General features: G+C 39.5%; 1 protein-coding gene across 6 annotated transcripts in view; it reads left to right on the top strand.

Moving 5' to 3' along the window:
* The window catches only part of HTT (huntingtin), an 831,912-nt gene that overhangs the window by 503,371 nt on the left and 306,451 nt on the right, over nt 1-22,090 (top strand). For all 6 annotated transcript variants that reach the window (XM_033950363.1, XM_033950354.1, XM_033950401.1 and 3 more), the window contains 3 exons: nt 6,113-6,229; nt 10,446-10,568; nt 11,394-11,635. In XM_033950363.1, coding sequence (XP_033806254.1) covers nt 6,113-6,229; nt 10,446-10,568; nt 11,394-11,635 — 482 coding nt within the window. The remainder of the gene's footprint in view (nt 1-6,112; nt 6,230-10,445; nt 10,569-11,393; nt 11,636-22,090) is intronic.

Here is a 22,090-nt window from a genome sequence, read left to right as displayed (position 1 = left end):
CCCTTTCAACTGAAGGAAGGGAAGAGATTTTGAATGTTGCTCAAGCATTTTTTAGTAGTAGCTCAAGCTGAGTTATAGTAAGGTATATTAAAATTTTTAACCCACTGTATCTATAGTTCTGGGAGGATAACAATAACATACACAATGAAGTCGTAGGACAAAAGATTGCAATAAAACAAAACAAAAAAGTCATAATAAAAAAATTCAAAATATACACAATCTGGTGACCAAGTATAAGTCATCCTGCCACTGTATCATGCAGTGGTGCACCCGCATCTGGAGTACTGTGTCCAATACTGGTCGCTGCACCTCAAGAGGGACATGGCAGTACTTGAGGGAGTACAGAGAAGAGCAACTAAGCTAGTAAAGGGTATGGAAAACCTCTCATATACTGACAGACTGAAAACGTTGGGGCTGTTCTCCCTGGAGAAGCGGAGACTTAGAGGAGACATGATAGAAACCTTCAAGATCCTGAAGGGCATAGAAAAAGTAGACAGGGACAGATTTTTCAAATTATGAGGAACCACAAGTACAAGGGGGCACTCGGAGAAAATGAAAGGAGACAGGTTTAGAACAAACGCTAGGAAGTTCTTTTTTATCCAGAGGGTGGTGGATACATGGAACACGCTTCCGGAGGCTGTGATAGGCAGGAGCACGTTACAGGGCTTCAAAGAAGGTTTGGATAGGTTCCTAGAGGACAAAGGGATTGAGGGGTACAGATAGGAGTAGAGGTAGTTATAGAAATAGTCAGGGATCACTGCTCAGGCAATAGGCCTGATGGGCCGCCGCGGGAGCGGACCGCTGGGCAAGATGGACCTCTGGTCTGCTTCAGCGGAGGCAACTTCTTATGTTCTTAATACAATCTGACTTACATGCAATAAATAAAACTCCATTATTATTTATTTAAAAACTTATACCCCGCTTACATAAAAAGTTCATAAACTACATGCACAATCATAAATAACAGTACAACAATAAAATAATTTACATTCATCAAAAAGTTCTCCAGGATTACTAACATGAATTAAAAATTTCAAGAAAAAGCCTCTATAAATAAAGTTGTCTTCAATACCCTTTTTGAATTTCTGAATGTCTGAAAGCAGCTTAAGTGGTCCAGTCAAATTATTCCATAAAAGCACCCCTGCCACTGAAATTATTGAAGCTTTCATTTTTGCATAATGTACATTTAGTAGCCCTTCACTAGCCAATTTTAATATCCCCTCCGACTTTAAGGGTTTACATTGTTGATACACTTTCAGCACATGAGTCCGATACCAGGGGATCTCATAATGTATTATTTTGAAAATCAACAGAAGAACTTTACTTGTAGCCAATGAAGTTGTTTCAACAATAGTGATGCATGATCAAATCTGCAGCGTGCACAGCCTTATGTCTTACCGATACCATCCTTAGATACAGTGCATTACAGTAATCTAATCTCTGAATGATAATTGTTTGAACTACAATCCAAAAATCATAATTTGATAACATTGGTTTAAATCTACTGAGCACACACATCTAGAAGAAAGCAGACTTGACTAAAGATAATACCTGCTCTTTCATACTTAAAGTAGAGTCTAACCAACTCCCCAGTACTTGAAATTGCTTATGTATCAAGATTTTCACATCATCGATTTCAACATATTATGGCCACCTAACATCCTTCTCCTTTCCAATCAACATCTTATCAGTTTTACTAAGATTTAACGCCAACCTATGATTCATAATCAACGTATCAACAGCTTGTAGACACATAGATAATTTAGGCTGTAGCTCAGTTTCCCAATCATCCATCGGGAAAAGAATCGAATATCGTCTATATAGAAATGATAACTCACATGCAAATTTTGAAATACTTTCCCTAATGACACCATATAAAGATTAGACATCAATGCTGAGAGTGCAGAGCCCTGTGGAACTCCCTTACCAACGCACTCTAAATGAGCGCTTCTGGAAATAGGATACAAACCATTTCCACTTATTCCCATTGCCCTCAATTTGCCCAACAGAATAGTACTATCCACTGTTTCAAATGCAGAAGATATATCTAGGGAGACAGTTCAGAGTATTTTACATTTATGTCTCTTCTTATTTCGTCCACAGTAGCTACAAGCAATGACTCAACATTATGGCTGGCCCAGAATCTATATTGATAGTTATCAAGTAGCTTTTCATTCTCCACAAAGACTTCCAATTATTTAAGCACTATTTTTTCTGGTTTTAGCACTATTTTTTCTATTACCTTCCCCATAAAAGGCACTACTGCTATAGGTCTATAATTATTCAAAACTGTCTCATCCATCTGCACTTTTTTTATGTTGGTTTCACTGTGGCAATTTTCAATAAGGGAGGTACTACACCTGTATTCAAACATTTGTTCACAATCATAGAGATAGGTGAGGCAACCTTGTGTCCCAGACCCTGCACTACTGCAAGGGAACACAGATCATCAAGTGATCTCATTGGTTTCAGCGATTTCAAAATTCTAAAAACTTCCTGTTCATATACTACCTCAAATTTCTCCCATTTAACCATCACATCCTCAACAACAGGTACCTCCCTATCCTGAATACTAATAAAATTTTCTTGTAATTTAGCAACCTTCTCTAAAAGGAAATGTAAATATTCATCGACATCTGAACTTGCAGCATCATCATTGATGGTATTAACCTCCATCAAAAAAGTTTGCCGTCTCAAATAACTCCCTTGGTCTGTTTACTGCAAGCTTAATCCTCTCACGATAATATCTATCTCTTTCCAATTCACAATAAGCCCGATATTCAATCAATCGAAAGAAATAATTGTCATAATCATCCACATCGTTTGTTTTACTCCACAGTCGTTCATACTTCCTTCTCGTCTCAACTCCTGTATATTCTCTATTTTCCAAGGACAGGTTTTATTACTTAAAGCTACATTGACCATTCGTAAAGGGGCAATATCATCCAATCTCTTCTTTAAAAGTCCAAACCAGGCATCAGTCATATGAAGATACATTTACATTACATTACATTAGGAACTTCTATTCCGCCTATACCTTGCAGTTTAAGGCGGATTACAAAAGAGCTAACTAGACATTTCCAGTTAAGTTACAACAGTTTTGGTTTTTTTTTAAGTTACAAGGGAGTAGAGGTAGCTGGATTAATTCCGGAAGAACTTGCAAATTGGATATTAAATTGACTGTACGTTACTGTGTGATATAACAAATAGATTACAGTTAGAGTACAAATAGGATTACGTTACATTTCAGGGATCTGAATACTTGGTTGGTGTTTTGGGGAGGAAGAGATTATTTAAGTGGCGGTTTGGGGGAGAATTTATCTAGGAGGAGGGGCAAGGTTTGGGTTAAGATATCTGGATAAATTTTTTGAAATAAATTTGTCTCTAAAAACATCAATGTTAAATTTTGGACATATTAACACCTCTGTACAGTCTATATCTTTTTTTTATTCTGAATTTCTAGCACCTATAGAGTAAATCTAACTAATGAGTGATCCTTCAAAATCAAAGGTTGTACCTTTTGGGGCACTATTAATCTTCCTAACATTCTTACAGATATAAATGCCAAATCTAGTGTATGACTGGCCATGTGAGTCATTGCTTGTACTACCTGGATGAAAGCACATACCTCTAAAATCCAAATCAGATCACAATCTATCCTACCGTCCTCTTCCCAACCTTTCTTAATTGGTGCATTAAAATCACCTACTATGCAAAGATTTTCCATATCAACCTGAAGGTTCACTGACATCTCCAATAACAATAAACTATCAGTAACTAACTTTCCCGGTGGACTATTAAAATTTTTTATTAAATAAAAAGACCTTAAGGTTTTTTCAAAATGAGTGTTGCTCATTTTTTGTAATTCCAAAGGAAGTGTCTTTCAGAGTATTGGACCTGCCATGTAAAAATATTCAAGGGCTTACAATCTAAGTTGTACCTGAATCAATGGAGGGTTAAGTGATTTGAAAGTATCTTGCTTTTCTTATGGTGGGAAAATATATTTTTTGGTTCTGGATATAAGTTGCCAGACATGAATAAACTTATTGATAAACTAAACCTTAAGATTATATACCGCGTCATCTCCACAGAAGTGGAGCTTGACACGGTTTACAGGAATTAAAAACAAAGAAAGGAACTCCAATGGAAGGAAGGAGAGCTTGGTAAACAGGAGAGAGGGGGGGAAGGGAGGGGGAAGTTACATTTTGGAGAAGAGCCAGGTTTTCAGATGTTTTCTGAAGTGTTGGAGGGAGGTTGAACTCCGAAGATGGGCAGTAAAGCTGTTCCACAGCTCGGTGATCCTGAAGAGGAGGGATGTTCCAAGTTTTCCTGTATGGTGTGAGCCTGCCGGTGCCGGGTTTTGCAAATGGCCACCGACCAGGACTCAGAAAATACCGAACTTGTCGTGCCTTCAAAGGAAGTTGAAGGTCCTGCTGGTTCTTATGAATATAATAATAAAAAAAAAATGTCAGGAACAATAAAGCTTTTCCAAAAGAACTGGTGTCCAACTTTATTGCTTATCACAGTTCTCCAAATAGCAAAAGTGCCACAGTTCAAGTTTTGAACTCAAAAATCAAATATAAACAGAAAATTGGGACTTGTAAAAAAAATACAGCCCACCCCTTTCTTGCAGGTAAGTTCAAATGGTTCTAGTGTAGCCTTGCCCTGTCAGTCCCACAGTCACAAGGGCAAACTAAGGCTACAGGAATTACCCAGCCTTTACACGGCATTTGCCGTGTTTTAAACACTCTCAGAACGTGCTGCCTAGGCCTGGTTTTTAGCAGGCCTACCCCAGCCAACTTAATAGGTAGTTGGTGGGGGAGGGGAGTAGCTGAATCCACTTTATTTAAAGATTGCCAAAGAATTGGCCCCACAATCCCACCCTGAGGATCTTACGTGGATTCTCCCCACTACTACCCCTTTCACACGGACAGCCACAAAGTCCTCTCAAAATAGAAAAAGGCAAAAGTAAAAAATGCACCAAAAACTTTCTTCACTGTCCCCAAAATAAGGCACAGCTGCAGCAGTGAGCCTAGCACTGCTCCCACTTGTGCTTTCAGACAGCCCCAAGAAAAACCAAAAATTTAAATCCCAAACAGTCAAGACATTCCACTTAACTCTCTTCCATGTGGATTTCTTCAGGTTCCATGGAGGTATCCATCAGCTCTATGGCATCCTGGCTGGCTGGCTGGTTTGCCTCAGGGACAGTAGTAACATCTGCCATTTCAATGTCCTGATTTGGTGGGGTTTCAGGAGCCCAGTCCCTCGAGCCTCCTTCCTGGGCTGACCCAGGGTAGACTGACCTGTTTCTCCTGAGCTGAGCCTCTAAAGCCCTGAGCTGAACATGCCCTAACCTGCAAGTGGGAGGGACAATCTGTTGGTTCTGCTGAGCTTTCTGATTAGCCTTAATTGGGCTCAACAGCTGTGAATTCTCTGAGCTAGGAGCCTGCCTCCTAGGCTGTCCCTTTTTGCAAGGCACCTCCTGTTGCTCCTGGCTGTTGTCCCTGTATTCCTCCCCTCCCCAGGGTTCAGGATCATGTTGGTTCAACTTGAACTCAGAACCTCCTTGTTTGTCTGAGTAGAACCTGTTGCACTGATCAGCCCTTTTAAGGGTAAGGCCTGGGTTTTGAGGAGATTTATCTGGCACAAGCTTAGCCTTAAGACTGGGGTTGTGACAATGGGAAATGCCATTTAGAGAAGGGAAGGATAGTTTGAATTTCTGAGTGGATCTGGTGGAATGGGTACTCGAGAGCCAAGATAGAGGAAAGAGGGGGGGAAGGAGACCGTGAAGAGATTTGAAGGTAACATAAGTAAGAACTTCTTTAGATAAAACTACTAATACACAGAAAACGCCATGACAGTGAAATGCATCACTTGGGAATTCAGGCATGTTTAAGACAGATCATGGAGTTGAGTACCTGCAGAGTGCTAAAAAAGGGCAGTATTTGTAGGTAGAGATTAGCCCTAAAAATGTCTTACTCTCTGGCCCTAGCCTTATACATACACCAATATGGACTAATGGGAATCAGACAGTATTTGAGGAATTTATGTTTAGTGTTCAAATAAAATTTGCAGTTTAGTCCAGCACCTGTCATCTTTTTTTTTCATATAGGTGCTGGAAATGTTCATCTTGGTACTGCAGCAGTGTCACAAAGAGAATGAAGATAAATGGAAACGGCTGTCCAGACAAATAGCAGATATAATTCTTCCCATGCTAGCAAGACAGCAGGTAAACTACCTATAGAGCCTTAGAATTTTGTCTCAATTTATTGGTGAAGAGTAACAACTTGTGTTATATCTATTAACTCGAGTGATTCTGAAGTCTTATTTCTTGGAAGACTAGAATAGTTACCATGTTGATTTGCAGTCAGCTGGTTCTCAGTTAACCAAATTCATTTCTAAACTTGTAATTAGGTTTTCAACAGTGGTAAATTTTCTTTTTAAAATTTCTTCTCTCATTCTGTGATTATGATTTTTTTTCTCAGACCTCCTATTTGTGGGAATCTTTAAAAGTATTTTGTTGACAAACAAGAGTAACCTGACAGTTCTAAACTGGTACTATAACTTAACCTTGCCCTATCAGATGGAGCATGAAGGCATTAGTGATATCAATGCCAGCTTTATACAGTTGAAATTAAGTGAATAAGTCTAATTCTTCTGCAACAGCCATGAGGGTTGTAGAGAATCCACTGTTTTGTTTTCATGATTCACCTACCATCACTCTGGGATGAGCTCTGCCTACTTAGTCTTACTCTCTACAAGTGAGGAATAGGGAGCCTGTCTGCCCTGCTCGAGTTTAATTTTTTATTATTTTCAGGTTTTTATTTTCCGGTCGGAGGCTTTCAGTGCTGCAGAGGATCCTGGTCAGCCCGGAGCATCTCTGGCTGCGAAAAGATACAGACTCTCAAGGCTGAGGTCTGTAGCCCACAGGCATGTGCCTTGCATGATTCCTGTGTGGCCAGTCTGCATCAATAGTTCTCAGAGATCAGGGTCCATAGCCTTGGGAGCATTCACGGCCCAGGTTTTTCTGCAACAGGCTTGAGCACAGACTGAGTGGTTCCCATGGTGGTTTCATCCAGGATCGGGACTGACTGCATATCCCCCTTCCCTGACATCGGGCAGCTCTGACGGGGGTCTGAGGGTCCAATTCCACATCGGGGTATAACATATTCAAATCTGCTCCCACTGCATATCAAATGTGCTGCTGCATTTTGAATCACCTGCAAAGCTCTACATCAGTGTTTTTCAACTTCTTCAAGCCAAGTACCCCCTAAGAACATAAGAATAGCCTTACTGGTCCATAAAGCCCAGTAGCCCATTCTCACAGTGGCCAATCCAGGTCACTAGTGCCTGGCCAAAACCCAAGGTGTAGCAATATTCCATGCTACCAATACAGGGCAAGCAGTGGCTTCCCCCATGTCTTTCTCAAATAATAGACTATGGATTTTTCCTTCAGGAACTTGTCCAAACATTTTAGATGAGTTTGTTTTGTTTATTTGTATGTTTTGTTTGTTATATGATAATTATATTTGTATTTTGTAAACAGTTTAAGTTTAAGCGGGTTAGAAATGTTTTAAATAAATAAATATGTGTATGTACCAGGAAGAAGGAAAGCGTATACGTGTATTTTATAACATATGCTCATAAGGTGTTGATCCTGCCTGAACTCTGCCTATTCACAGTTCCATATATATATATTGTACAAAGGTATGCACTGTGATATCCCACTTTATGCTTTTGTGTATATAAACTCCTGGATAGTTTTAGAAGTCTGCTTGTTAGTACAGAAATTGTCCCCACTGAGTTATATTTTATAATACTTTTCTTTAAATGTGCCAAAAGGTTGAACACAGACTTATACGGGCTGTGTATAGGCTAGTGCTGCCCGATTCATGATTCAAATCGATTCACCGATTCATTTCGGGTGAATCAATTCGAATCGATTTACCCCGACAAAAAATTGGCCTCCCGATTCGTTGACTGACCCTCCCCACTTGCCCTCTAATGCAGGAGTGGCAGCGCTGCCCTTTGCTGGCCTGCCGCTCCTGCTTTAGAGGGTGAGTGGGGTGGGTCAGTCGGGAAGTGGCTTACCCGCTGCTGTCCTGTCCGTCTTCCCCACTGGCCTCCCGGAATCAGTCTTCTCTCTGCCGCGGTCCCGCCCCTTCTCTTACATCAGAGAAGGGGCGGGACTACGGCAGAGAGAAAACGCTCCGAAGCCGTACAGCAGCTTGCAAAGATTACAGCGATCTTATTGCAGGCTGCTGAAGTTAGGAAGATTGATTCTGGGAGGCTAGGGGGAACACGCAGGCCTTCCGGAGGGGGTGTAGTCCTTCGGAGGGGGCGGTGGGGCGGCCTTCCGGGGGGGCGGTGCAGCCTTCCGGGGGAGGGGGATACAGGCCTTCAGAGGACATAGGCAGGCAGGCTTTCTGGGGAGATGCAGGCCTTCAGGGGGGATGCAGGCCTTCAAAGGGGGGAACAGGCAGGCAGGCCTTCGGTGGGGGATGCAGGCCTTCAAAGGGGGAACAGGCAGGCAGGCCTTCGGTGTGGGATTCAGGCCTTCGGGGGGACAAGCAGTCAGGTCTTTGGGGGGGATGCAGGCCTTCAAAGGGGGGGACAGACAGGCAGGCAGGCAGGCCTTCAGGGGGATGCAGGTCTTCAAAGGGGGGGACAGGCAGGCAGGCCTTCAGGGGGGATGCAGGCCTTCAGAGGGTACAGGCCTTTGGGGAGATGCATGCCTTCAGGGGGGGACAGGCAGGCAGGCCTTCGGGGGGGATGTAGGCCTTCAAGGGGGGGGAAGCCTTCAGGGGAAGGTGTAGGCCTTCAAGGGGGGGGACAGACCAGGGGAGGGGGCCCTGGTGTAGAAGTACACGGAGGGAGGGTAGAGGGGGTTCAAAGAGACGTGCATATGCCGGACTTTGGGGGGGAAGAAATAATGGGTCTGAAAATAGAGGAGAGGAAGAGAGATTATGGACCATGGGATTTAGGGAGGGAAGGAACAGAAAGCGAGAGAAGTTGGACACAAGGAATGGTGTGGAGGGGGGATAGAGATACTGGATAGGAGGGTAGTTGGGAAAAGAAAGGGAGAGATGGTAGACCCTGGGGTGGTGGGGAAGGAGAGAGAGATGCTGGATGAAAGGGTAGTTAAGAAAAGGTGGATCTTTGGATGGAGATGAAAAAAAAGAAAGATACCAAACCTCCTGGGGAGGGAAGGGAAACGGAAGGGGAGGACAGAGATGGCAGATGGATGGTTATAACGGACAAAGAAGAAAGAAGGAGACCCTGGCAAGCAAGTTATCATAAGACAACCAGAACCTGAGACCAACAAGATTTGCATAATGACCAGACAACAAAAGGTAGAAAAACTAATTTTATTTTCCATTTTGTGATTACAATATGTCAGATTTGAAACGTGTATCCTGCCAGAGCTGGTGTTAGACCGCAAACGTGAGCTAGGATTTAACAGAGAGAGGAAAAGTCTTTTTTGTTTGTTTATTTTGTTTATACCACAGCGCCAGTATGGTTAGGAGAAGGAAAGGGGGTGAAGAGGCTATAAAATAAACCCACCAGGATGTTTGAAAAAAACACCCAATTGGGCAGGAAAATTGAATCGAATCGAAAAACCAATTCAGTAGGCTGAATCGAATCAAAATTTTTTTCCTGAATTGGGCAGCACTAGTATAGGCATTGCCAAGAGGGTAGTTTGGGCAGAACTAGGGTGGGGTTGCAATGTGTGCATTTTTTAAAAATAAATTACATGCGTAGAATAAATACGTTAATTCCAAGAGGGTCACTGAAAAGTTGGGGCAGTCTCCATCAAGAGCTATACGCTTAGTCCATTGATTTTCCACTTTTTTCACTCCATCAGAAAAATACAGAATGATAAAAGTGGAAAATCACTGGATTAAGTGTATAGCCCTTGCTGGAGACTACTCAACTTTGTTGGTTGGGTGAGAATTTTCAGCGACCCCTCGTATTTTTGGAACAGGTGTAAATCTGTGTGTCACAATTTGCATGTTATAGAGACAGTTTTAGGATATCTTATTTTACAAAGCCACCTAAATACTTGTGTTGCCTTCATACAGGCATCTTTTAACCTTTTCCTATCGTAATACATTTTATGTTATGTTGGTTCCAATTGTAATTATTTTAGCAAAGTTTTGTATTATTAACCGTTATTATTTACGGCTATTGTAAACATAATGTAAATAAGTCATAAGTCTGTAAATTCAAATATTTTGTGTTCCTGGCTCTTTATTAGTATGGGACATATGATGGCAATGACATTTTTGGAATGTCCCGTCATACGGGACACACGATAGGAAAAGGTTAAAGCCTACTTTAAACTTCCCACATAGGCATCTTGTTATGATAGGCTTTAGTTTTTATATTTTGCTTCAAGGATGAAGAAGATTTTGTCATTATATTTTTTTTTCTTGTCCATGCAGATGCAGATAGATTCTCATGAAGCTCTGGGGGTGTTAAATACTTTATTTGAAATATTAGCTCCATCATCTCTCCGGCCTGTAGACATGCTTCTGAGGAGTATGTTTGTGACACCCAATGCAATGGTAAGTTATCAGTAAACCAAAGTGATCTGCTTATATTTTGTTATTGTACAGTGTTCTTATTTTTTTTAATGTGAAAGCATATTTGGCACTGTAAAACACTGTTTTTCCCCTTTTGGTTGTTTTCCTCCTGGTTTCCTGATGCAGTTAATGCTGTTTATCCTCCTGTTGTAATCATGTTAAATTGTGTTAATCGGGTTTTCTGTTCTGCCTTACAAGAGGTTGGGTCATTTACCTAGGAAGTTACAATGGACAATTTAACATGGACATACATTAGGGTTGCTAATACAGGCTGATCAGTACAACTATTAATATAGGGGTCCTTTTACTAAGGCACACTAGCCAGTTTAGCACATACTAAATGCTAACGCGCCCATTATGGATGTATTAGCATTTAGCGCGCGCTAAATCAGCTAGCGCACCTTAGTAAAAGAGGGGGATAATTAGGTCATAGTTACAAATGCATAGTTACAAGTACAAGTAGTTGGGGGGGAGGGCAAAGCTGTTGTGTTTGTGTTGATCTGCATATCTTTTTAATGTTAGGAAGAGCTCGCTTTAGGGCTCCCTCTCAAGCTATTTTTATTGTTCCTATAAAATGGTATTTAACATCATTTCACATAGATGAGGTTCATGACCAATCTGAAGGTAGAAATGGAAGCAAGGCCACTAATTCTTTGCATTTTTTTTAACCTTAAGAGCAAACATTAATTTTGTTAAAGATTGTAGGATCTATTTAACCGGCATAACAGTTAAAAAGTATGCATCTGAATGGCTAACCATCCCAGTTATTTTTGTCACTAACACAAGGTGTTTGTATTTTTTCCTCAGACTTCAGTGACCACAGTTCAGCTTTGGATTTCTGGTATTCTAGCCATCCTCAGGGTTCTTATTTCCCAGTCAACTGAGGACATAGTTCTGTCTCGTATTCAAGAGCTCTCCTTCTCTCCATACTTGATTTCATGCCAGAATATTAAAAGATTGCGGGATGGAGAGGAGACATGCATATCCATGTCAGAAGATCAGAATGAGATGAATCAGAGTAAATATCTGCCTGAGGAAACCTTCTCAAGGTATATCATATGTGCTTTTTGGAGCTTCCTATCATGAAAATGCTAGGAGAAAAGTCTGGCAATAAATTATTAGTTAAAATGAATGACAAAATTCAAATCTAGTTTTGAGCATTGCCTATATAAAGCATTTATTTAAGTATAGCTGACATGTTTATTAAGTTACATACTTTAAAATATTATAAAACGATTCCTTTGCTTTCATTTGTGTTTGCTCTGTCATTACAATGATACTGAAAAATCAACAAAGCCTGCAATTACAGTATATACTCAAAAATAAACTGAGATTTTGGGACCAAAAAAAATGGCCCTCAAGTGGGGTTCTTGGTTTATATTCGAGTCCTCCCCCATCACCACTGCTGCAAGCCCCCTCTCCCCCTCAACCAGCAGACTTGCTGCCGCAGTCAGCCCGTGCCCCCACCCACACCTTCATCTGACTGGAGCTAGTGTTCCCTCCCTCCTAAGCAAGATTAACCATCCCCCAGGCCTACCGTGATTTCCTGGTGGTTTAGCAGCACTTTGGGGAAGGACTAATTCCAATTCGCTCCTGCCCATTCTTTCTCCGCAGTAGAAATGTTTGCCGAGACTTCCAGTGGCAGTCTCATGAGGAGCAGCCTCACAAGACTGCTGCTAGAAGTCTTGGCAGCCATTTCTACTGTGGAGAAAGAATGGGCAGGAGCTAATAGGAATCGCTCTTGCCCCCACCACAGTATTAGACCACCAGGAAATCATGGTAGGCCTGGAGGGGGTTATTGTCACTTGGGAGGGGGCACTAGCTACAGTCCAGTAGGGGCATAGGCACTCACTGACTGGCAGCAAAAGTCTGCTGGTTCGGGGGGGGGGGGGCGGTTGTGACAACGGTGGAGAGGGAGGACTACTGGGAGGAAGGGTGATAGGGCACCTCAGAGAAGGTAAAGGGAGGAATAGTAGAATATTATCCTTCAATTTATGTTTGACAGCATTTTTCCCCTGAAAAGGGGGTGAGGGGATGGTATCTCAGTTTATATGTGGATGGGTTTATATTTTAGTGTATAAGGCAAAATTAGACCTCATCCGCTATAATAAAACCCTTAGCGCGCATGCGCACTTCAAACTCCGTGCGTCCGTGCTTTGTGCCTCCACATGCGCAGTACACCGTTAACCGCTGGGATTGATGTGGTATGGGCTGTAGGGGGTGCGAACATGTGTGCTTGTGTGTGGAGTGGGGGGAGGGGAGAGGGGGGTTTCTGCTCCTCCGGTCTGGCTGCCGCATCAAGGGCAGTAACGGTTGGTGTTTGAACATCCACAGCTGCCTGCAAGATCAAGCAATCAGAGCTGTCATTGGTCAGGGTGGAGCCCACCGTTGAATGTGCAGCTGCTAATAGAATTGCTCCTTGAAACCAGAGACTCATCATCGGTCAGGGAAAACCCCGCCGTGATGGCTCGGATGTCCATCCAGTAAAGTCACGCCCACACCTCTGGTATTGGCGGAGAGAGTAGTTGTAATCATGAACCGGAACTATTCGTCGGAGAGGCAGAAGTTTCTGAAGCTGCGCCTAGCAGCTCTCCATTTTTGAACAAGATAATAAAGAAAAATAACAAAGACAAGGGCGTTTCAGCTTCCGACTGCTGTGGCAGTTGAAAAATAACTCAAGAAATTCTAGGTTTCGAATGAATATGTTAGGGTGGGAGATTGAGGTTGGAAGGGAGACTAAAACTATTTTTACAGTAACTCAAGCAACCAAAAACAGGGAGGAGGTAGGTGGGGGAGTCAGGAGCTAGAGAGAGTGGTCTGATACCATTGGGGGTGGGTTTGAATTGGTGCAGGCTCTGGTGTTGGGGTGCAGTTGGATGAAGAGGGTTAAAGTGGCACACATGTTGGAATGGGGAGGGTGACAGTTGCACTACTGTGGGAAGGGGCAGGGAAGAGACGACAGAGAAATTGGTAAAAAAATAAGAGAAGCTGGGTGGGGGTGGAATATTGGGACAGGAAGAATGGCCTTGGAGTTAATGGGAGGAAGGATAGATAGGAATGGAGCTGGGACTGAAAGGGTGATAAATGCAGTAGAGGATCGATGAGGGCCAAAAGGGTACAGAGGACTAAGGAAATGGTGACAGGTGAGGTTGTGGGACTGGGATCAGTGGGAGGCAGGGTCTGGGCATGGTAGAGATGGGGCACGGGTGGGGTCAGGGTCAGGGCATAGGTTGGGGCTATTCTAGCACCTGTTACTGTAACAAATGTAACGGGCTTAAAACACTAGTTGTAAAATAAAACTGCATGTAAGTTTTCAGTCAAGGTTAATCAAACTTGTGTATTTAGATTTTTCTCTAGCTTTATTTATCTTATATTGTTTATTAGTGAGACAGAGGTTCAGTTCTTGCTGCAGATTTAAACAGTTAGATTATACCAAAACTGGCTAGGCAAACCTCTTCCTCCCACAATCACGACCAGCATCTCCCTAATGACTTCCACCCCTATAATTCAGCATCTCCCTTTTCCTACCTCTTCCCCTTGGTGTTCAGCATCTCTCTCCTTCCTTCTGTGGTATGTAGCATCTCTTTCCTTCTCCCCCCCCTTCTCCCCCCCTCACTCCTCCCATGTCCTGCATCTCTTTTCTTCCCTCTGTGGAGTCTAGCACCTCTCTCCTTCCCTACTCCCCATAATCAGCCCCAACCATTAGTCAAAATAAGGTGGTTGCTCAGGGCAGCAAAATGCAGGTAGAGTCTAAGCAAAATAGTAGGTCCTAGTGTCCACACAAACTCAAAGATCCATCAGTGCACATTTTAATCTGCATTATTTTATGAACATAAGAACTGCCATCTCCGGATCAGACCTTAGGTCTATCAAGTTCAGCAATCCGTTCATGCGGAGGCCCAGCCAGGTGTAACCTGGCGAAAACTTAGTCACTCGTATCCTTCTATGCATCTTTTGAGGAGATGTGCATCTAACTTGCCCTTAAATCCTAGAACGGTGGGTTCCGCAGCAACCTCCACCGGGAGAGCGTTCCAGGTGTCCACCACTCGCTGCGTGAAGCAGAACTTCCTGGCATTTGTCCTGGGCTTGTCCCCCCTCAACTTCAGTCCATGATCACTTGTCCTGGTCACATTTGACATCGTAAATAACTTTTTATCCTGCTCAATCTTGTCGATTCCTTTTATGCTATCTTTGATCAGTGCTTCGACCATCTTTCCAGGGACAGACATAAGACTCACTGGTCTGCAGTTGCCAAGTTCTCCTCTTGATCCTTTTTTGTAAATTGGGGTGACATTTTCTATCTTCCAGTCGTCCAGTATCGGTCCGGTTCTAATTGACAGGTTAGCAAGGTTTTGCAGTAGTTCTCCGATTTCTACCTTCAGTTCCTTTAATACTCTCGAGTGAATTCCAACCGGTCCAGGGGATTTGTCACTTTTAAGTTTGTCAATCTGATAGTATATCCAGTCCAAATCCACTTCTACTGTGGTGAGTCTGTCCTCTATTTCTCCCTTGAACACTTTCACTGCTTCAGGTATTGATGTAATGTCTTCCTTTGTAAAGACAGACACAAAGAAGGAGTTCAATCTGTCTGCAATTTGTTTGTCTTCTTTGATGTACCCTTTTCTTCCTGGGTCGTCCAGCGGACCCATTGCCTCTTTTGCAGGTATTTTCCCTTTAATGTATCTAAAAAAGGGCTTGAAGTTTTTGGTCTCCTGCGCTATTTTCTCCTCATAGACCTTTTTGGCATCCCTCACCGCCTTGTGACATTTCTTCTGATCGTCTTTGTCGCTGTTCCAAGCTTTGGTTGTTCTTTCGCGTTTCCATTTTTTAAAGGAGTTCTTTCTTGGGGTTGGGGGGAGATAAAAAAAAAAAAGGAGTTCTTTCTTATCTCTTACGGCATCCTTCACCTCATTAGTAAGCCATGCTGGTTCTCCTTTGCTTTTATTTTTCCGTCCTTTGGATATCTGCGGAATGTAGAGATTTTGTGCTTCTGTGATAGTATTTTTCAGTAGGGACCATGCCTGATCTACCGTTTTAATTTTGTGTTACAATCATGATTTTCTTGGCAAGTCCCAATGACAAGATCGTGAACGCCTCTTTGAGACTAAACGGATTAGACTACCCAATTAATCCCACAACCAAAATCCTTGGCATCATCCTGGACTGAAGCCTGACGTTTGAAGATCACACTAATGCTCAAGTCAAAAAATGCTTTCTTACTCTATGGAAACTTCGTACCATTAAACAATACTTCGATTTCTTTTCCTTTCGACTGCTGGTTCAATCCCTGATCTTAAGCACCTTAGACTACTGCAACATTATATACTTGGGATTTCTCAAAAAAACCATCAAACGACTGAGAGTCGTCCAAAATGCTGCAGACCGTCTCATTTATGGCCTCAAGAAATTAGACCATGTAAGCCCATAGTACAGAAAACTACACTGGCTGCCTGTGAAAGCAAGGGTCATTTTTAAATTTGCTTACCTTTACTTCAAAACCATGACAAGTTCATCCCCAACCTACCTGTCTCACCAATTCGAATTCCCAGGCACAACTAATATACGCAGTACCTACCTGTTCGCTTTTCCATCCCTGAATGGCTGCACCTACAAGAGACACCTCGACAGAACACTATCATTCCAAGCAGGCAAATGGAACAAATGTTTAACCAACTTCATCTCAAACGCACTCTTGTACCAAACGTTTAGAAAGTCAATAAAAACCTCTCTTTGACAAATTTCTCTGACCCCACCTCAACCTGATGTATTTTCAATACACTTCCAGATAAACCTGACTAAGCTTAACAAGCCAATGCAAATTTGAAAGTTCGCTGTAATGTCGCTGTCTGTATACAGTCTCTTCCCTTGTAAACCGCTTAGAACTGTTTGTGGTATGGCGGTATATAAAAATAAAGTTATTATTATTATTGTTGAGTTTAATTATCAAAACCTTCAGGAGGAGTGACTGCAAGCTAGAGACTTAAGTTAATTGAGAGGTGGTGTAAGGCTGAAGGTATGCCTAGAGCACCCACCACCCCAGTACTGCCTCTATTATTTACCCAAACATGTGGTATCCAGCATCTCTCTCCTTCCCTCCCCACTCCCTTCCATGTGTCTCATAGCTCCCTTCTCTCCCCCCTCCTTGCTTTTAAGGTGTTCAGTGACATTCCTTCCCTTCCTTACTCCTTCCAGGGCAACAGTGATATGGCAGCCAACATGCTTATGGAAGACCTGACAGCTGGCATGTGGGCTTAATTGTTCTTGTATGCTGAAAGCTCACTAGGCCCCACCACTTCCAAAACAGGAAATTTGGAGGAGAGGACCTTGTATGCATGTTGGCCTTGATGTGCATGCCAATTGCCATGTCGGTACAGGCGCTTAGTCCACATAATAGGCCAGCCCTGGTGATACCCCACCCTACTTCTGAAACAGCCTTTTTTTTTTTTTGGTTCAAACTCTGCTGGATAATCGGCATTGAACGTACCTACCTATAACCCACCTGATTTAGTTTTTGCAAATAATGGCCTCACTATTATAACTCGAAGCTTCGTTGTTTTTTGCCTATGTTTTCTCTATCTCTCAACTTGATATGAAATTTGTAAGCTTCAGGAAATTGGGAGTATATGTCACTGTATGCCTGGTGGTGATATGCAAATGATTAATAATAATAATACTCTTTGAAAATAGCTATTGCCCTGAATTTTACTCCATTGGTTATTTATTATCTTACGTAATGATTTTTTTTTCTACTTAAAGAAAAAAATCATTACTTTCATCTTCAAAAAACTATCAAATTCTTATGCTGGAAATCTTCTTCCTTAGGGAACATTTTTGGACATTTGGACCCTGATTCTGCAAAGCATGTCTAAAGTTAGGCATGGTTTGGGCATCCAAGATAGGCGTCCTTTGTAGAATCGCGCTCAGTGACACTGAGCACTGTTTAGACGTCCAATTTTGAGACGTCCTTTAAAGAACTGGGTTTTAGGCGCGAGTTAGTCATCCAAACAACGTCTTTAATGTTATAATATTTTATTATTATGACGTTATTAGAATGACGATTTTATGGGGGCGTGGCTTGGAGCGCGCACAACATGGCAGCTTAACCGCATCGCTCCTCACACCCAGGCAACAAACTCGAGAAAACTAACTGTTTTACTTTGCTCACCTGAGCTAAAAATAATAAAATATAACTAAGGAAATGGCTGCGACGAGACAGGGGAAGCCTGAAAAGCCGTGTACATCGGCGAAGAGGTCAAAGATCACCCCCGTGTCACCGTCGAGTGTGCCGATCCCACTGGAAGCTGAGGAATTAACTGAAACATCGGATATCATGGCTGAACTATTTAAAATTAAACTTATGTTGACAGATAACGCCTGCAAACTTTCAGAGGTCAAGGAAGAACTGCTTAGTCTGAAACAGGAATTTCAAACTGACAGGCAGAGAATATCTGTAATAGAAGAAAAAATAGGGCAGTTGGAAACTTTCACACAAAAGTGTGAAGAAGAAAAAAAAGATGTAACTGCTTTAAAAAATCAACTGATAGATATGGAGAACCGAGGGAAAAGAAAGAACATTAGAATACTAGGTATGGCTGAAAATCTTGAAGGGGGAGACCCTGTACAGTTTCTGGAAAATCTTTTACCTAAACTGCTTCAACTAAATTCTAAATGGCCGTTAGAAATAGAACGTGCCCACAGAATCCCCACAAGAAAATCAGCAAACCAGACTGCTCCTAGACCTTTAATCTTCAAAGTATTAAGATACCAACAAGCCTTGGAAATATTGAAAGTTGCAAAAGCAAATAAAAACCTAAATTATAAAGGATCTAAATTAATCTTGGTTCCAGATTTCGCCAAATACACTGCAAATATAAGGAAACAATTTCTTACATTCAGACAGCAACTAAAAGAAAAAGGCTACATATATGGACTATATTATCCATCTACAATGAGAGTATCCACTGGGAATAAATCCATTTATTTTCAAGACCCAGCAAAACTAAAAGAATTTTTGACACAAGATGAACCAATGTTAACATAAAAAACTGATTAAAAGACAATTTTCAACTAAAGAAGAAAGAGAAAATACAAGATAACATAAAAAATAAGAAGATGGATAAAAGAAGAAAAAGACAATGATTTTCAAGATCCTGGAAAACTGAAAAATAAAAGAGAAGATTCATCTGAAGATAAGAGATAAAAATGCAAGATATAAAAAAATGGTTAAAAAGAAAGAAGACAACAATGATTATTAACAAAATGAATTATTTTTAAAAATGTTTGAAAATCTTTGATTTAACAATTTTTAAAATATTTTGGATGTTATGAATTAAATTATTTATAAATTTTATTCCATCCAATTTTAAAACATTGATAAATTTTAATTAAGCTATTATTAATATACTGGATATTATTATATATATTATATTAATAATAGACATCAATTTATTTATAGAATTATTGTTTCTATATTTATTACTGCTAATATTAATTGAGGGGAAAAATTGATTAACTAAGTAGGAAATCACTATAATATAGACATTAAGTATAGAATCTTAAAGATATATTTTATATATTATCTATTTATATTACTATGAATGATGATATTTAAAAAAAAAATGGTTTAATAATGATTTTATTTTAATTCTGAATTAATAACAACAAATATATTTAATTATTTATATGAATATTTAATATATATGAATTAGAACTGTATACAAATATTGTATTATTGAAGGATTAATATAATAGTTATATTTAATGATTTCAAAATATTATATGATTTATTCAATTATAATTGATATGAATTATAATATATAATGGGATCATTAATGAAGGGAAAATGAATAATAGGGTGGGTAAAGAAACATAGAATATATTGAATTAGAACTTAATTTTTAAAATAATTTTTGAATGATTAGTTGCCTGGGGCAGGGTATATAGGTTTTGCATGTCCAATGTGTGTTCCAAGTCAAACATTGATAGTGGCAGGGTGGGGTGGGAAAATAAAGGGAGGGAATGGGGATCAATATACATTAATTGTGCTAAGATCTAATCATGTTTATTATCATAGAATATTGCTTAAAATTTTAATTATAAATAGATGGATATAAAAATTTATTCTATGAACGTCAATGGTTTAAATCATCCTATTAAGAAGAAAAAAATATTATCATTCCTTAAAAATCAAAATGCGGACATCTACTTCATTCAAGAGACCCATCTTTCGGAAATTGAATCTAAAAAATTATCTGGGGGCTGGATTTCTAAATGTTTATTTGCACCGGCTTTAAAGAAAAAAGCTGGAGTGGCTATATTGATAAACAAAAAATGTAATGCAAATTTCAAATTAATAAATTATGACCCCTTAGGTAGATGGGTGCATATCAAAATGGATCTGGGAAATACTACCATGGATTTATTCAATTTATATGCTCCTAATACGAATCAAATGGAGTTTTTCAAACAAATTCAACAATTACTTTTACCACTGGCTACATCTAATTTAATAGTAGCAGGGGATTTCAATGCTGTAATGGATCCAATTTTGGATAAAAAACCAAGTAGAATTATGAAATCATTAGGCTTAGATAATTTGACTCAATCTTGTGATTTAGTAGATATATGGCGTATTCTTCATTTTAATGATCAAGAATTTTCTTTTTGTTCTCAGGTCCACAAATCCTTTTCACGAATTGATTATATATTTGTTTCCAATAACTTAGCGCAGCGTGTATTAAAAGCAGTAATAGATCCTATTATAATTTCGGATCATGCTGGTGTGTGGATTAATCTTCAAAATAATGATATTGAACATTTCAATTCAATTTGGAGATTTGATAATAAATTTTTAGCAGATTCAAATTTTCTGGAAGAATTTAAATTAAAAATACAAGAATTTTTTCAAATTAATGATTCGGATAATATTAATGCTGAAATATTATGGGATGCTTTTAAAGCAACAATGAGAGGGAATATTATTTCATATTCAGCATATATTAACAAACAACATAAAAAACAGTTTCTTGAATTAGGAAAACAAATTAAAGTATTAGAAAATAAATTAATTGAAAAATGGGAAAATAATACATTACAAGATTTATTAAAACTAAAAGTTAAATATAATGAGATTTCTTCTCAATTTGTGAGGAAAGATTTATTTAATAGACAAGTTCAATTTTACGGAAATTCAAATAAAGCTGGGAAATTATTGGCAAATTTTCTTAAAGCAAAAAAAAGAAAATCCAAGATTATTGCAATAAAAGATATACAAGGTAATACACACACTAATAATAAAGACATTTTAATACAGTTTCTTGATTTTTATAAAGATTTATATTCTTCTGAATCTTATGAAAATAAAGAAAGAGATGGACTAAGTTTTTTAAATTCATTTATTGGACCAAATGTTCCAGATCATATAAAAAGAAGTTTAGAAGAACCTATATCTTTAAAAGAAATAGAATCAGCATTGAAGTCTCTTAGAGCTGGATCCGCTCCGGGTGGTGATGGTTATACGGTTGAATTTTATAAATCATTTCAAAACATTATTTTACCATATCTATTAAAGTTATATCAGTATCAAATGAATAATGGGAATATATCAGGTACAATGGCTGATTCACTAATTATTGTCTTACCAAAACCAAACAAAGATCCTACTTTGGTTTCAAACTACAGGCCTATTTCCTTACTAAATGTAGATGGTAAATTAATTTCTAAAGTACTAGCAATAAGATTGGCTAAAGCTCTTCCTTTCATTATTGATGTACATCAAACAGGATTTATTGCAAAAAGACATTCATCACACAACACTAGATTAGCATTTCATTCTTTAAACCTAGCAAAAACTATGAATGATCCAACTTTTATGCTATCTTTAGATGCAGAAAAAGCATTTGATAGAGTAGAATGGAAATTTATGTATCAAGCTCTAGAATGGTTTGGAATAGGACCCGATTTTATTAAAATGATTCAGACTTTGTATAGCTCTCCTGGTGCAAGATTATATATAAATAACAATTTATCAGATAGATTTAACTTGCAAAGGGGAGTTAGACAAGGATGTCCTTTGTCCCCATTACTGTTTGATATTGTTTTAGAACCCTTGTTAATTGCAATTAATCAAACTAAGGAGATAAAGGGAATCCCATTTTCTTACTGGGAATATAAACTTTCTGCATATGCAGATGATATCTTATTATATTTAAGAGAACCGGGGAATACTATTCCAAATTTACTTAATCTTCTAGAGGAATTTGGAAAATTTTCTGGATATAAAATTAATTGGAGTAAATCAGAAATTCTTCCTATTAATGTTCACTGCACCAAAGGATTATTTGATTCATATTCATTTATTTGGAAAGAGGAAGGAATAAAATATTTAGGAATTATGATCAAAAATACAATAGATGATACAGTCAAAGAAAATGAAAAACTTTTATTGAAAAAAATTACAGAAATGTGTGAACAATGGAATCCTTTACATCTTTCATGGTGGGGAA

This window comes from Geotrypetes seraphini, chromosome 1, assembly GCF_902459505.1.
Source record: "Geotrypetes seraphini chromosome 1, aGeoSer1.1, whole genome shotgun sequence".
Classification (NCBI taxonomy): domain Eukaryota; kingdom Metazoa; phylum Chordata; class Amphibia; order Gymnophiona; family Dermophiidae; genus Geotrypetes; species Geotrypetes seraphini.
This window is presented reverse-complemented; position numbering and strand designations above follow the sequence as displayed.